Raw genomic sequence first — 13556 nt, 5'->3', positions numbered from 1 at the left:
CGGCCCCTTGCCCTTCTGCCAGCCTCACAATCTCCCTCGGTGAAGCTGTTTGAGGAAACAGGCCTCACGTTGGCTCCAAGAACACAGGTTGGTGACTTCACCAGCCTCTTTTCAGAATTTCCCTTTGGTAGCATTTGTGCTGAGAGCAATCTTTAGAAACTTCTTTCCCTGTCTCCCCCAACCAAGATAATTCACATGACCAGCCCCCTCCAAACAGTGATCATGTGAAGCCGTAGCAATCATGTGACACTTCCCAGGCTGACAGTTCTGCCAGAGACACTAGTAGTCATTCAATCCGAAGCTGTCTTCCTAAGCCTGACATTTGAGTTTCTCAAACAAATCCATTTTCTTAGAAAATTGGACAACTGCCTCCTTCTACCTACCTGCCCTTCTGTCCTGCCTCTCTTCTGCTTTGTCATAAAGTCCATGCCTGGAGCCCTGAGAGAAGGGTCTGAAGACCCATCCTTCAGCCAAACCAGGTGAATTCCATGCCGCGGGCGAGGGTGACCAGGACCCCGTAGAACCGAATGAAGGATGCTGGGATGCTTGAGCTCTGGCGGTGGCACCCCCTCCCCACCACTCTCAACCAAGAAGTTTATTCTTACCTCCTAAGATTTATTTATTTCAAAGTTAGTCTTTGCCCGTCTGCTGCTCCCACGTTTTCAGGCTATTGATGCTGAATGGATTGGAACAGAAGTTTTATGGCCTAAACTTTACCATTTTATAGATTGTTTTTATAGGCAAAAGGGGGAGAATTTCCTCCCGAGAAGGGTGTTGGTGTTCCCAGGTAGCCCTGGGAAAGGCAGCTGCCCACTCATTAATCAGCATCACCCCTCATTTGCCAGGGATGGAACCACGGGGTCCTGGTTAGAGAAGGGTCTGGAATAGACATTTAGAAATTAACTTGGACCCAGTTCCCTGCTTCAGGAAGATTAAGCACTTGAGAGAGACCCTCGTGCACTTCCAGGCCAGGAAGGACGGCAGGGCAGGGCCTCGGACTTTTGCTGGGTGTAAATGGCCGGCTCAGGCAGGAAGGAGTAGATCGGAGATGCCACCGGCTCACCAGAGAGCCATGAAATCTATCAGCACTTCCTCTTGTCCAGCGAGGACCCAACTGTAATTGAAAGACTGGGAGAGGAGAGGTGGGGGGATGCCTGCGTGGGTTCCGGGGATCAGGGGAAACTGTGGGGCAGAGAGAAGCTGCTGTCCACCCCCACCACTCCCTCCACCCACTGTTTGCTAGTTCTCCGTTTCTCACAGCTATCAGATGGTTACCAGTCTCCAGGCAAATGCAGGAGGGGGGAGGTGCATACTGAGCTCATCTTTACCTCCTTCCTCAGGGGAGGGGAGGTGCAGAGACCCCTCTGCTGACAACACAGCTTCAAGGAGCCAAAAAAAACAAGATCCCCATTCTCCCTCCAACAACTCCTTTAACGCAGTTTCTCCACCTCCCACCCCCTCCCAGGATACTCAGGGTGCTGCAAAACCCCTTTAAGAAGCAGGGCTCCTGAATGGTGACCTCACCCCTTGGCGAACACACGGTAGACTTCTGAGCCCGCCTGCTGGATACAGCCAGGTGTTTGATGTAGGCCAACAAAAAGACACGCTCAGAGCCACAGGTAACAGCCCCACCGAGCACCTGAGCTGCAGGGAGTTGCCTGGAAGCCTGGGGAAGGGAGGAGGAAGGAGGAGGGGCCGGAGAGCAGCAGGGAGCACGACCATCCAGCGAGAGGCTTTGGCAACCACGGGGACAATCCGCCGTGTTTCCACATCAGGATCTGTGGATTGCAGCAGCTCACCCCAGGGTTACCCTGGCCTCCCTTCCTCTCTCTCCCCCATACTAACACTGTTTTACTCTACGCACAAGAGGGATAGCTCACTCTTCCCTAATTGCAACAGCCTGCTTCTGTTCCATCCCGTCAGTACTGGAAGGACCTCTGCCCCTTCTCTTAGACCCTGAAGTCAAACATGTGGAAAACATAAGAGCTTCTAGAGAAGCCAGGGGCGCCTTGCTCTGAAAGCTTCTGACAGCCTGCCTCCGCCAACAGATTGGGCAGGGGCTGGTGAACCAACTCATCTGGGTCTGTCCTGGTGCCCAGCATAGTGCCGCACAGTCAGAGTCGAGAGAGACTGTGTTCCAGTCTCTCTCTGCTGTGTGACCTTGGGCAAGTCGTTGTCCCTCCTCTGGGCCTCAGTTTCCGCATCTGTAACCCTGGTTACGGGCACCTCTCCCCCATACTGCTCGACATTAGCCGAGTGGCGGTCTGAGAGGCCTGAACCCGCAATCTGGGGACGGCAGCGGTGGGGGGTGGGGGTGCTTACCTGACCAGGCGCTGGACGCAGCGAGCAGCAGGCAGAGCAGCGGCCTGAGGCGGCCGGGGGCCGGGCGGGAGGGCTCCATGGGCCGCGGCTGCGGAGCGAGGAGGGAGAGCGGCCGTGAGTGCGCGCTCGGGCGGGCGCGGACTGGAGCGGGGAAATGACTAAGGCTCCCCCCTCTCCTCTCCTCGCGGCCGGGTCCCCCCCCCCCCCGCCACCCCCCCGGTACGGGCGCCTGGAGCGGCTTAGGAGCCGCCGTCAGCGCCGCGATTTTCGGAGAACCCCCCGCCCCCCCGGAGAGATCGAGAGGCGGAGAGGGGGAGAGACCCCAAGCACGCGAGAAACGAAGCCAGGGACGGCCCGAAAGAAGCGGCAGGAGAGGGAAACAGACCCAAGGGAGCCAGGCAGAGAGCCAGAGACACAGAGAGGCGAGAGAGGGGGGGAGAGAGCGAGCGAGCGAGCGAGCTCGGAGTGAGCAAGGCGGCGCGCAGATCGAGACAGCGCGGGAGAGGGAGGACCGACGCGAGGGCAGGGCGAGGGGCAGCGGGCCCGGCCGCCCCCGCCGCTGCCCACCTGCCCCGCCCGGGCTCCTTGCGGCGCCGTGGCTCGCCTCCTCTGGCCCACAGTCCCGGCCACGGCCCCCGCCCTCCTTCCCCTCCCCCTCCTCCCGCCGGCCGCGCGGGAAGCTGCGGGGCTCCAGCCCGGCCGGCACCTCAGCCGAACGCCCGCCGGCTGCGCGCCCCGGGAGGGAGGGCGGCGCGCGCGGCCCCGGCACCCCCGCACACCGGCCCGGGCCCAGGCTGCGGCCCCCCCCGGGGGCCATCCTCTCGGCTCAGGACTGGACGAGCCCGGGCTCCGACAATATGCCAGTTAAGAAGCCCGCGCGGCAGCCCCGGGCCCCGAACCGCCTCCCCCTCGCCCCCTCCCTCTGCCAGCCGGGCTCGGACCTGCGCCGCCGGGCCGGCGAGGGCTGCGAGACGGTGGAAGAGCCGCCGGGGCTGCCCACAGCCCGGGCCCCTCGCTCCACTTTGCGCAAACTTGTTTTTCTAAGGTCAGCGCCGCGAGCCGGTTACATCGTCCTCTTAAGGTGGACTGGGGAAGTTGCGGCCGGCCTCCCCTCGCCTCCGGACTCCGGCCGCGGGAGGCTGGAGGCGGCGAAGGAGCGGGGGAGTGAATGAAGGGGGAGCCTGCCTTTCGCCCCTCCCCAGTGGCCCTGCTCCTGTGCCCCAAAGCCGAAGGCCCCTCTCAGGGTGGGTGAGGGCCAGAGGGGCCCCGATTCTTTCAGAGCTGGGCCGAGGTGAAGGAAAAGCAGGAAGTAAGTGAAGGTAGGGGGAAGGGGGGAGGAAGGAGAGAGTGATGGTACAAAAATAGCGTGTGTGTAGGAAGGACTTCAGTACCGCCTGGAAAAGCTCGCGGGGAGGAGAGGGAGTAGAAGAGGGGCTGTGGCCAGGAAACCCGAAGGGAAGGGTCCGGGCCTCCCTGGGCAAATGGGCTCTTTTAGCGAGGTTCCTCTCTGTCAAGGACGGCTGATTCAGGGGTGCGGAAGGCCCAGGCAGGGGTGCGGGGCCAGGGGGAACTTGAAGGCCTGGGCTTCAGGAAGATGGCCGGTGGTGAGGAAGATGAGGGGATGGGAGGAGAGCAGGGGCCAGAGGCCTGGAGACAGGACAGAGCCTGCTGGTGAGAAAAAAGCAACCATCCTCCCTTTCTCAATCTCTCTCTCTGTTTCTCCCCTTCTTTGAGGGAAAGCTGTGTACCCAGTAGCAGCCAGGCCAGAGATAGCAGGTGGGAATCCTCTGGTCACCTGGCCAAAGAAGGCTCCAGACTGTGGGAGGGAAGGGAGACCAAGACCCTCTGCTAATTGTAAATAACAATAGCCGTTTGGCTTCAAAAAACCATTAGGAAGATATGAAGCAAGGTGGGAGAAAGGCCAGTTCTATAAACTGTGTGGGGATTGAGGCTCAGAGAGGGAGGGGACTTGCCCAAGGCCACACAGCAAGGCCTGGGTAGAAACCAGATTTGAATTTCTGATTCCCAGGCTAAAGATCTTTGCACAGTGACAGCCCCCACTTCTCCCCCGCCTCCCCGGACCCTACCCCAGCCTCCCTGTCGAGTGCCTGGTCCTGGTATGATGCTAAGACAAGGAGGCAGGCAGGGTGCTGCCTAGGTTCAAATCCTGCCAGCCACCTCTTGTGAGCTGTGTAGACTTGAGAAAATACCTTGTCATTTTTGTGGCTCAGTTTCCTCATCTAAAATGAGGCCAACAGGAGTAGCAACCTAAAAAGACTGGTGTGAGGTTTAGATAAATTAATATTTATACAACACTTTAAAAAGTGCCTGGCATGTACCAAGTGCCACATAGCATTTGATAAATAAGTCAAGCATTTGACAGCAGTCCTTGGGAACCCACAGGGACCTGGGCAGTATTTGAAGTGCAAGGGGATTTTCTTTTCTTTGGGTGGGGGAGTACAGCAGTGACCCACGCCATGTCCCTGTCTACAAGGAATTTACATTCTAGTGGGGAGACAGATAGGTAGAAAAGCAGAAATAATTAATGAACAACAGAAGGTCGAGCTTACACAGTGAGAAGGGTGCACTCATTTAGATAAGGGTAAGGCCTCGAGAGAAGCTGGGAGCTGAATCACAAAGAGGGGCAGCAAGGTGAGGATTTGGGGATTTGTTCCAGGAAGAGGGACCAGCACATATAAAGGCCCAGGGGCCAGCTTGGCTGGAGGGGAACGAGTGAAGGATGGGGGAGAGTGGTCCAGCTGGGTGGCCTTGCAGGCCTTGGTAAAGCGCCTGCATTTATTCTGCAGGAAAGAAATCGTTGGCGGGTGTTAAGCATGGTCTGACTTATGTGTTTAAAAGGCCACTCTGGCTATAAGTGGAGAGTGGGCTGGAGGGCAGGGAGTGTGGAATCAGGACACCAGTGAGGAGTTTTTCTGGGATCCTCCTAGTATCTGAGGTGAGGGTAGGGAGTCTCTAGCTGTTCAAGGCCACATGTGACTGAGACCACGAAGGTGACCAGTGGGGCTTCTGGGAAAATCCATCCCCCAAATCCATCTGGGTGGAAGTGGGGGCCGGGGCCGCTACTGAAGGTCAGAGATGAGGCAGCCTCTGGTCTGGGCTTCCAGAAGGCTCTGCTGTTCACTGCACACACACACACACGCACACGCACACGCACACGCACACACACACACCTGCCCAGGATTAGGAAACTGCGGATTAGGGAAGGATAATAGTGGAACCAGCTGCTATTTATATGTAGCACCTTAGACCAGGGCGCCCAGCAGGACTTCCCAACACCCTCACCTCCGCCCCAGGTGAGGGCCCTGGCCTTGTTCTCCTGACCCAGCATCCACATAAAAGTCACCCGTGGCTGACTGTCAGGGCTGGGAGGTCATTGAGACCAATGGGCAGCTGGATATACTGAGGTGGGGGGACAATTTGCCTGAGGTCACACAGATTATGGCCGATAATTGAGGTGAATCAGCCCCCTTCATAGCAGGCATCTTGGGCTGCCCCAGATTAAAATAAAACTGCCTTCGCACCTATCTCATTCATTCACACGCTTATCCATGTTTATTGAGCGTCTGCTGTGTGCCAGGCACTGGGCTGGGCACTGGGGATGCAGCAGTTAGGAAAAACAGACAAAAACCCCACCCCAAGGAACTGACGTTCTGGTGGGGCAAGCAAGTCAGTCTCTAAAATAGCTAGTCTGTGGGATGGGGATAGGCTGCAGGGTAAATAAAGCAGGGAAGGGGCCCAGGGCTAATGAGAGAGGAGGGCGTCAGGGGAGGCCTCAGAAGAGGTGATATTTGGGCAAAGACCTGGAAAATGTGAGCTGGAGCCAGAGGTGACTCCATCCAGGCATCGGTCCTCAACTCTCTCACTCCCTGGAGTAATGTGTCAACACATCCCCGGGCTGGACCTTCCCTCCACATCCAGAACCAAAGCACCCCTCACCCCTCCCTGCTACCACCTGGGTCTGAGCCTCCATCATCTCCCACCTGGGCTCCTTCTTCCCACCCTTGTCTGTTCTCCACTCAGCAGCCAGAGGTCAGCCCACGTCCCTTCCCTGTTGTCCAGCATCGGTGGAAAGAAGATTTGAATGAGTGTGTGGAGGGGAGGGTCAGGGCCTTGAAGTCAAGACTGCCTATTTGACTCATTGGACTTGGGGAAAATTTTTTTATGAGCCTCAGTCTTTTCATCTGTGAAATAGGAATAACAAGGTCTACCGCTCCTCGAGGGGTCAGTGGTGGCAAAAATGTGAAAGCAACTGTGGTGGGAGCATATCTGGAGTTTGCCTCCGCAGGTGGGGTGATGGTGCCCCGTGTGTACCAGGCCCTTTGATGTCTTCGAAGCCTTAGCAACCCCACTGTGTCTCCAGAGGTGAGGAAACAAGCCCAAGGACAGAGAGCAGCTGGACCAGGGTCACTGCCAGGGCACGCAGGAACCTGCAGGGACCCAGTGCTGCTGGGCACCAGCCCTGTGGGCTCTGCTCCTCGCTTCCCGTCACCCTGGGCTTGGCGTCAGCTCACAGGCCCGCCAGCCACCTTTGTGTGGAGCCTGTCATGAGGCCGGAGCTGCCAACGACCTATTTTTCTGGGCAAGAGGAGCCATTTGGAGTTAGAGGCCTCAGCTGTGGAGCCAGAGCAATAAAAATAAAACCAGCAAGGACTCCTGGGCAGCCTCATCGGGGAACCAACCGCCCCAGAGAGGAGCTGCTGAGGGGCCGGAGAGAAGCTGGTGGGGGTCGGAGGAGGGACTGTCTCACTGTACCTGGCTCTGTTCTCTGACCCCTAGGTGGGTCATCTCCAGAGGTCACAGAAACTGCAGTTCAGAGGGATGGAGTACGGGACATGGGACACACAGCTAGTGACTGACCAAGCCGGTTAGGATTCGAACTCAGTTCTCCAAATAATACCGACAGTTCCCATTTGTTCAGCATCTACTATGCTTTATAGGCATATTTTTGCGACATTTTCAGACCACACCTAGGTACTCATAATTCCTCTAAGCTGCCTTAGAGGGGTCTCTGCTCACAGGTCACCTTGCCAGACCACCCTTTTAAAAGTCATCTCCCTTGTGACCGCCTGGAGGGGTGGGATAGGGAGGGTGGGTGGGAGGGAGGGAGGCACAAGAGGGAAGAGATATGGGAACATATGTATAACTGATTCACTTTATTATAAAGCAGAAACTAACACACCATTGTAAAGCAATTATACCCCAATAAAGATGTTAAAATAAATAAATAAATAAAAGTCATCTCCCCCCACCCCAATGTGCTCTGCCTCCTTCCCTACTTTCTTTTGTCTTCATTGCATGCATCACAGCTTGCCAGCGTTGTGCATCTGCATTGCATGTTGTCCATCTCCTTAACTAGCTGCAGGTCAGCCTAGCCCTGGGGCCCAGTGCCCGGCCGTGGGAGCACATCCTATGGCTCAAACCCCAGCACTGCCTCAGACAGCTGTGGGGCAAGTTACTGTGCCCATCTGTGCCTCACTTACCCAGATTCAGGGATTGATGGAACCAGACCTGAAAGGTCTCTTGTAAGGGAAATGAGTTAATCTGGGAAAAGATGTTGGCTGTTGTCATTGTCTTCTCCCAGCACTGCGGCCCCAGGGCCTTAATAGTGAACAGTAGGTTATCAGTAAATATCTATTCAATTACAAAAGTGACCTGCCCAAGATCACATGGTAAGACATCTAAGACGTGGCAGAGTCTGGATTTGAAGGAGTTTCTCTGAGCCTGTGCTTCAACGCACCCTACTTTATAATCACCTTTCCACAGCCCCCACCTTCCGGCCACAGCTGAACAGGAATCAGAGCTGAGCAGGTATCATCCTCACCTGGAAGGACTGTTAAACCATAGATCCCAGGGCCCCACCCCCAGAGTTTCTGATTCAGTAGGTCTCAGGTAAGATCTGAGAATCTGCATTTCTAACAAGGTCCCAGGTGATGCTGCTGCTGCTGGTCCAGTGGTTCTCAAAGAACCACTGAATGGACGGGTGGGACTGTTTCGTGAGCCCAGTTTCAGCTTTCCTGTTGTCTATCCCTCTGTTTTCTGTCCTCCCAGCCCAGGGGAAAGCAGAGGGGGCAACAGTACTGGTTCAGAGACTGCAGCTATTGCCCCAAAGCTGCGGGGCTCTGACAGATCACAGAGCCAGGGCCTGGGGGAGCCGTGCTGTAATTAGTGCTTTCCAGGGGAGGTCAGCGACTAAGCGACTTGGCAGGCAGGCAGGCAGGAAGCTCGCCTGAGCTCGTCAGGGGTGGGACTGTACTGCCAGGCCCTAAACACTGTTCTCAAGCTCTGGGGATCTGGCTCTGCCTGAAGCTGAGCCCAGCTGTGCAGAGCCTAGCCTCCCCCTACACCTCTGGGTGGGGGTCCCCTGCAGGGTGGAGATGCAAGGGTGGCATCAGGACAGAGTTGATTGGCTCAGCGTGTACTGGGGGACCTGTGTTCAAGTGCTGACTCTGCCCGATGATAATACTAATCACAGCTAAAATGTAGGACTGTTAACTAAGCCCCAAGCCTGAAGGATTTCAGTGGATTCTCTCACGCTCCTCTCACTCCAACTTTCTTATGTGGACACAGTTCTTATCCCCATTTCACAGATGAGAATACCGAGGTGCAGAGAGGTTAAGGGACTTGTGCAAGAGCACACAGCTTGTGAGTTGCAGGGTTGGACTTTGAATCCAGGAGTTCTCATTCCCCAGCCCCTGCTCCAAACCTCTGCACATTCTGACTTCTGTAGTACTTTGCTATGAGCCTGGAAGCCCCACAGCACACTCCCTGGGTCTCCATCACCATGGAGGGGCTTGCTGATTTCCAGGCCTCTCTGTGGTGCCTGAGCACCAGGCCTGCTGACGTGTTGCAGGCATGAAAGTACCTGGTGAATGAAGTAATGAATCAGGAGATGAGTCTCTTTCCAGTTGTGATGGGACAATACAGTTCGGTGGCTGGGAGGCGTGCTTTCAACTCCAGGTTCTGTCCCTCACTAGCTGTGTGATCTTGGGTGGATCTCAGCCTCCATTTCCTCGTCTGGAAACAGGTTGAGGGCAGGATTAATGGATATAAAGGGAGTGAGGGAGGGAGAGAGAGAAAGAGAGAGAGAGAGAGAGAGAGGGAGAGTGCAAATGGCAGTGAGAAGCCGGTTTGGCACCTGCCTCTGTCCCATCTTCTCCCATTCCTGCAGTTGCTCAGGCGAAATACCTTCGTGTCTTCCTTGAACCCTCTGTTCCTCGCCCCCGCCCCACTCACAGTCCTGCCTGCCAATCCTCTTGGCTCAACCATCAAAAGAGAGCCAGAATCTGATCATTTCTTACCACCCGTATTATCTTCTGTTCCCACCTGCTTCCTTCCATCTCCTCACTGGTTTCCTGTCTCTCACTGGACTCCTCATCTCGTCCTTCCTTCAGTCAAAACCTCCAAAAGCCTTGCCTCTCATCTCTCGGAATAAACCCCAAAGTTCTCCGTGGGACCTACAAGGCCCCTTGTGATCTCACCCACTCCTCCGTCTCCGAACTCGCCAACCCCCTCTCCCCCAGCTCGCTCCACTCCAGCCATACTCATCTTCTCCGTATTCCAGAAAGACACCCAGCAGGTGCCTGCCTTAGGGCCTTTGCACTTGCTGCTCCCTGTGCCTAGAACCCACCCTCCCCAGCTAACCACCCAGCTTGCCCCGTCTCTTTCATTGTGTCTCTGCTCAGATGTCGCCTCCTGGGAGAAGCCTGTCCTGACCACTCTTTCTAAAAGTGTCCTATCATTTCTTACCCCGCAACCCACTTTATTTTTCTTGGTGGTATGTAACTACGACATACTCTTTGGTCGCTGGAGCTTTCCCCCACCCCATTCGAGCTCCATGCGGGTCTCTGTGTTTGCTGTCTAGCACCTGGAGACTTGTCTGTGCAGAGCGGGGCCTCCGCACCAGCACCAGCTGCTGACAGAGCGAAAGGAGCCCGGCAGGGAGCAGCTCTGTCCACAGGCGCTGGCGGTTCCCCTGAGGGGTGCAGGTTCCTCTGCCCCCTGCCCCCGCTTGGCCTGAGTTTCCTCAAGAAACAGATGTCCTCCTTGAACTTGGGTTTCCTTCCTAGGCGGGGAGGCCAGGACTCCAGTTGGCCTCATTCCTATTCCCAAGAGGGAGTATCTGTCCCTGGGCAGGAAATGGCCTGGCTCTCAGGGGAAGGTGAAGCAACACACACCACACTCCCTGCTCCCAGCTTCTGAAGAGTTGGCACTCTGGCCTCAGGGCAGCGGGTGTCCATGCTGGTACCACGCTGCCACTGCCCCTGGAGGGAGGAGGGCGGTGGGATGGAGGTCCGCCCAGAACTCATTTCCAGAGCTCCTTGGCCTCTTACCCCATGGGAGCCTCACAGCCATGCTCTGCAAAGACGGGGCTTGCATGTCAGCCTTGCCCAGCTGGAGTTCGTTCCACTTATGTCTACCCAGTTGCACAGATGAGCAAACAGAGGCTCCAGGAGAGGCAGAAACTGCTGGGTGACATATCGGGCCAGTGGAAGCAAGGTGATGAACCCAGATCTTCTGATACCAAATCCTTTACTCCTCATCTTTGTCCACAATCCACCCTCTTCCCTGACCAGAAAGAAAGTAATAATGGTCCCCATGGAATGGATAAGAAGACTGAAGGGAAGAGAGGGAAACAGGGTGACCCAAAGTCTCCCCACCTAGATGCTGACAGGCCAAATTGGAAGGTATTAGTCTGTGTTTGTCCTCCTAGTGTTTCTTCTCCCCAGTTTCAAGCAAATACTGGGACTTAGTAAACAGCTATTGTAGGGATTTGGCAGAAGGGTGCCCAGAGTAAGAGCTTCTTGGTTTTTGTAAAGTCTGAAACTGAAGAAGTTGCCAGAGAGAAGTGGGAGAGGCTGGAGGGAGGCAGGTGTATTGCATGTGGCTGCTGGTGGGTCCCAGACGGGAGAGGGTGCTGCCCTTCCCCCGACAGGATGTGGGGGGGGCGGACAAGGCCTCAGGGCAGGCCTCCTGGTGGCCCTGGGAGGCCAGACCTGGGTTCCAAGGCCTCTGGCCTTGCCACACAGGCTCTGTAGTCCCACAGCGCTGCTGAGCTAGCGGACCCCTGGAGTGGGACAACTCTCATGGCCTGCATTCAGTCAACAGGTATTTGTTGAGCAGCTACCTTGGTCCAGGGGCTGTGCTGGGTGCTGGAGGCATTTACATTCTAGTGGGAGAGATGGGAAAATGAACGCATGAGTCATGAAATACCCTGCATGCCACGTGGGCAGTGGTAGTTGCTGAGAAAAAGGAAGCAGGGTGAGGGACACAGACTGATGGTGGTGAGGGGTGCTGCTATCCTGTGCAGGGCGTCAGTGAAGGTCTTGCTCAGGGAATGGAGTTTCCTGAAGGATGTGAGAGGGAGCGCGACAAAATGAAAGAAACAGCCAGTGCAAAGACCCTGGGGTGGCACGGTCAAGGACATGGGCAGCTGTGTGGGCTGGGGTGGGGAGGTGAGCTTGGAGAGGAAGCAGGGCTCACAGCCTCACAGGCAAGGCAAGGCCCGCAGCTTTCACTTGGAGTTACAGGAAAAGCAGTGTAGACAGATTCCTGGAAACCACCTCAGATTTCCTGGGACTCACTAAGACTCTGGAACTGAGCAAACTCTGGAGAGGAGGGAGTCCCCAGAATGACCAAGGGTGAACTTGCTTCCCCTCATCCCAATGGATAGGATCACAGACCAGAGGAGGTTACCGTCAACCAGGGCTTCCCAGACTTTAACCCAGTTAAATGTAGATTCTGACTCAGTAGGTCCGGGTGGAGCCTGAGACTCTGCATTTCTAACAAGCTCCCATGTGAAGCTGTAGTTGCTCGTCCACAGACCACACTTTGAGTAGCAGGTGCCCAACTGTGCCCGTGGCCTGAGAATCCTACCTGCTGTTCAGTTTCAAGCCTAAATCCTTGGGGTGTCCTTTGAGCCTGAGGGTCTGAAACTTGTAACTGTTGCTCACAAGAACCAGTGGCTCTTTCCCGCCCCAGGCAAGCCCCACCCCTTCCCTGGGAGCTTGGGGGGAGCAATGGACTCCAGAGCCAGCCTGCTGGGGTCCACACTCCAGCCCTGCTGTACTCAATAAATGTTAAACATCACTCCCTCTAATTCTGCCTGTTCTTTAAGGTGTGTAAAAAGATGTATTTTGATCTTATTAGTTCAAGTTTTTCTATTTTCGTGTCTGTCTATGAAGTATATATTAGTCTAAAAGTATATAGTACATTTATAAAATACACAAATAAATGTACATTGGGGTTCATTTTTAAAATGTTTTTACTGATAGGGAATATGATTAAAACATTTTTGAAGATGACAGATTTAAAGCCCGGTGGAACTGATAGAAATAGAGATTATTAGAGCTGGAAGGAATTTCAAAGTCCTCAGTTCCCCCATCACTCCCTCTCTCATCTGACATGCAAACCTCTCTGTTACACTAGATTGCCACTAGCAGTGGGGAGCTCACTACCTTTATGGGCAATCCAGTTTGTACAGCTCTGGGAACAGTTTCCTGAACTCGGTGCCTACCTGTGTTTCAGCTCCTCTGAGCTCCCACAACCTAACTGAACTGCTCCCTCCCACTTCATGTGTCTTAGCTCTGCAATCTCCCAAGGGCCCAAAGCTAGGCTGTGTGCATAGTAGACCTTCAATAATGTCCCATGTATGAGTGGGAGTGGCAGAGAGATGAGAGGGGGATGGGAAGGGTGACATTCCTGTCATTCCTCATTTGGAGGGTATACTAACATCTCAGTGCTGTGTCCTCCTGGGAGTGTGTCCATCTATATATTGTACATCTATTTGTTTGTGTTTGTTTGCATGTGTTTGTCTGTGCATATGTGTATGTGTGAGTTGCCACTGTGTGTTTTACTGTTGTGGCGTGTCTCTATGGATGTGTGTGTGTGTGTGTGTGTGTGTTGCACTACAAATATCCATGTGTGCTGTGCATGTCTTTCTCTGAGTCTTTGCATGTCTGTGTGTTCGGGCGGGTGTCACTGTAGGGTTGTGTGTCTGCCTCTGGTTTGTTTGCATTGTGTGTATTACACATGTGTGAGTGTGTGATGTCTGTAGATGTCCACGTGTGGTGTGCATGTCTCTCTCTGTGTCTCTGTGTGCCTGTGTGCCTGGGGCCTTTCTTTGTGTGTTTCGCTCTGTGTGTGTGTGTCTGCATGAGTGTGTCTCCCCTCCCCTGCTCAGCCATTTCAGGGAGCCTGGTAACTCCCTGAAGCCT

The 13556-nt window shown here is 55.0% G+C and overlaps 1 protein-coding gene across 4 annotated transcripts in view; it reads right to left on the bottom strand.

Annotated features, from left to right (window-relative positions):
* SIRPA (signal regulatory protein alpha) overlaps positions 1 to 3608 on the bottom strand; it is a 42965-nt gene extending 39357 nt beyond the window's left edge. The window contains exons 1-2 of one of the 4 annotated variants that reach the window (XM_029220662.1): positions 3264 to 3608; positions 2323 to 2410 (exon numbers count right to left, since the gene is read on the bottom strand). In XM_029220662.1, coding sequence (XP_029076495.1) covers positions 2323 to 2401 — 79 coding nt within the window. In that variant the 5' untranslated portion in view covers positions 2402 to 2410; positions 3264 to 3608. Of the gene's footprint in view, positions 1 to 2322; positions 2411 to 2889; positions 2952 to 3028; positions 3050 to 3263 lie in introns of those variants that run through there. The other 3 variants (XM_029220659.1, XM_029220661.1, XM_029220660.1) reach the window with 3 other exon arrangements.
* Between the last annotated feature and the right edge of the window lie 9948 nt (positions 3609 to 13556).

The sequence above is a fragment of the Monodon monoceros genome, unplaced genomic scaffold (genome assembly GCF_005190385.1).
Source record: "Monodon monoceros isolate NGI ecotype Baffin Bay Population unplaced genomic scaffold, NGI_Narwhal_1 Super_Scaffold_13, whole genome shotgun sequence".
Taxonomy (NCBI): domain Eukaryota; kingdom Metazoa; phylum Chordata; class Mammalia; order Artiodactyla; family Monodontidae; genus Monodon; species Monodon monoceros.
This window is presented reverse-complemented; position numbering and strand designations above follow the sequence as displayed.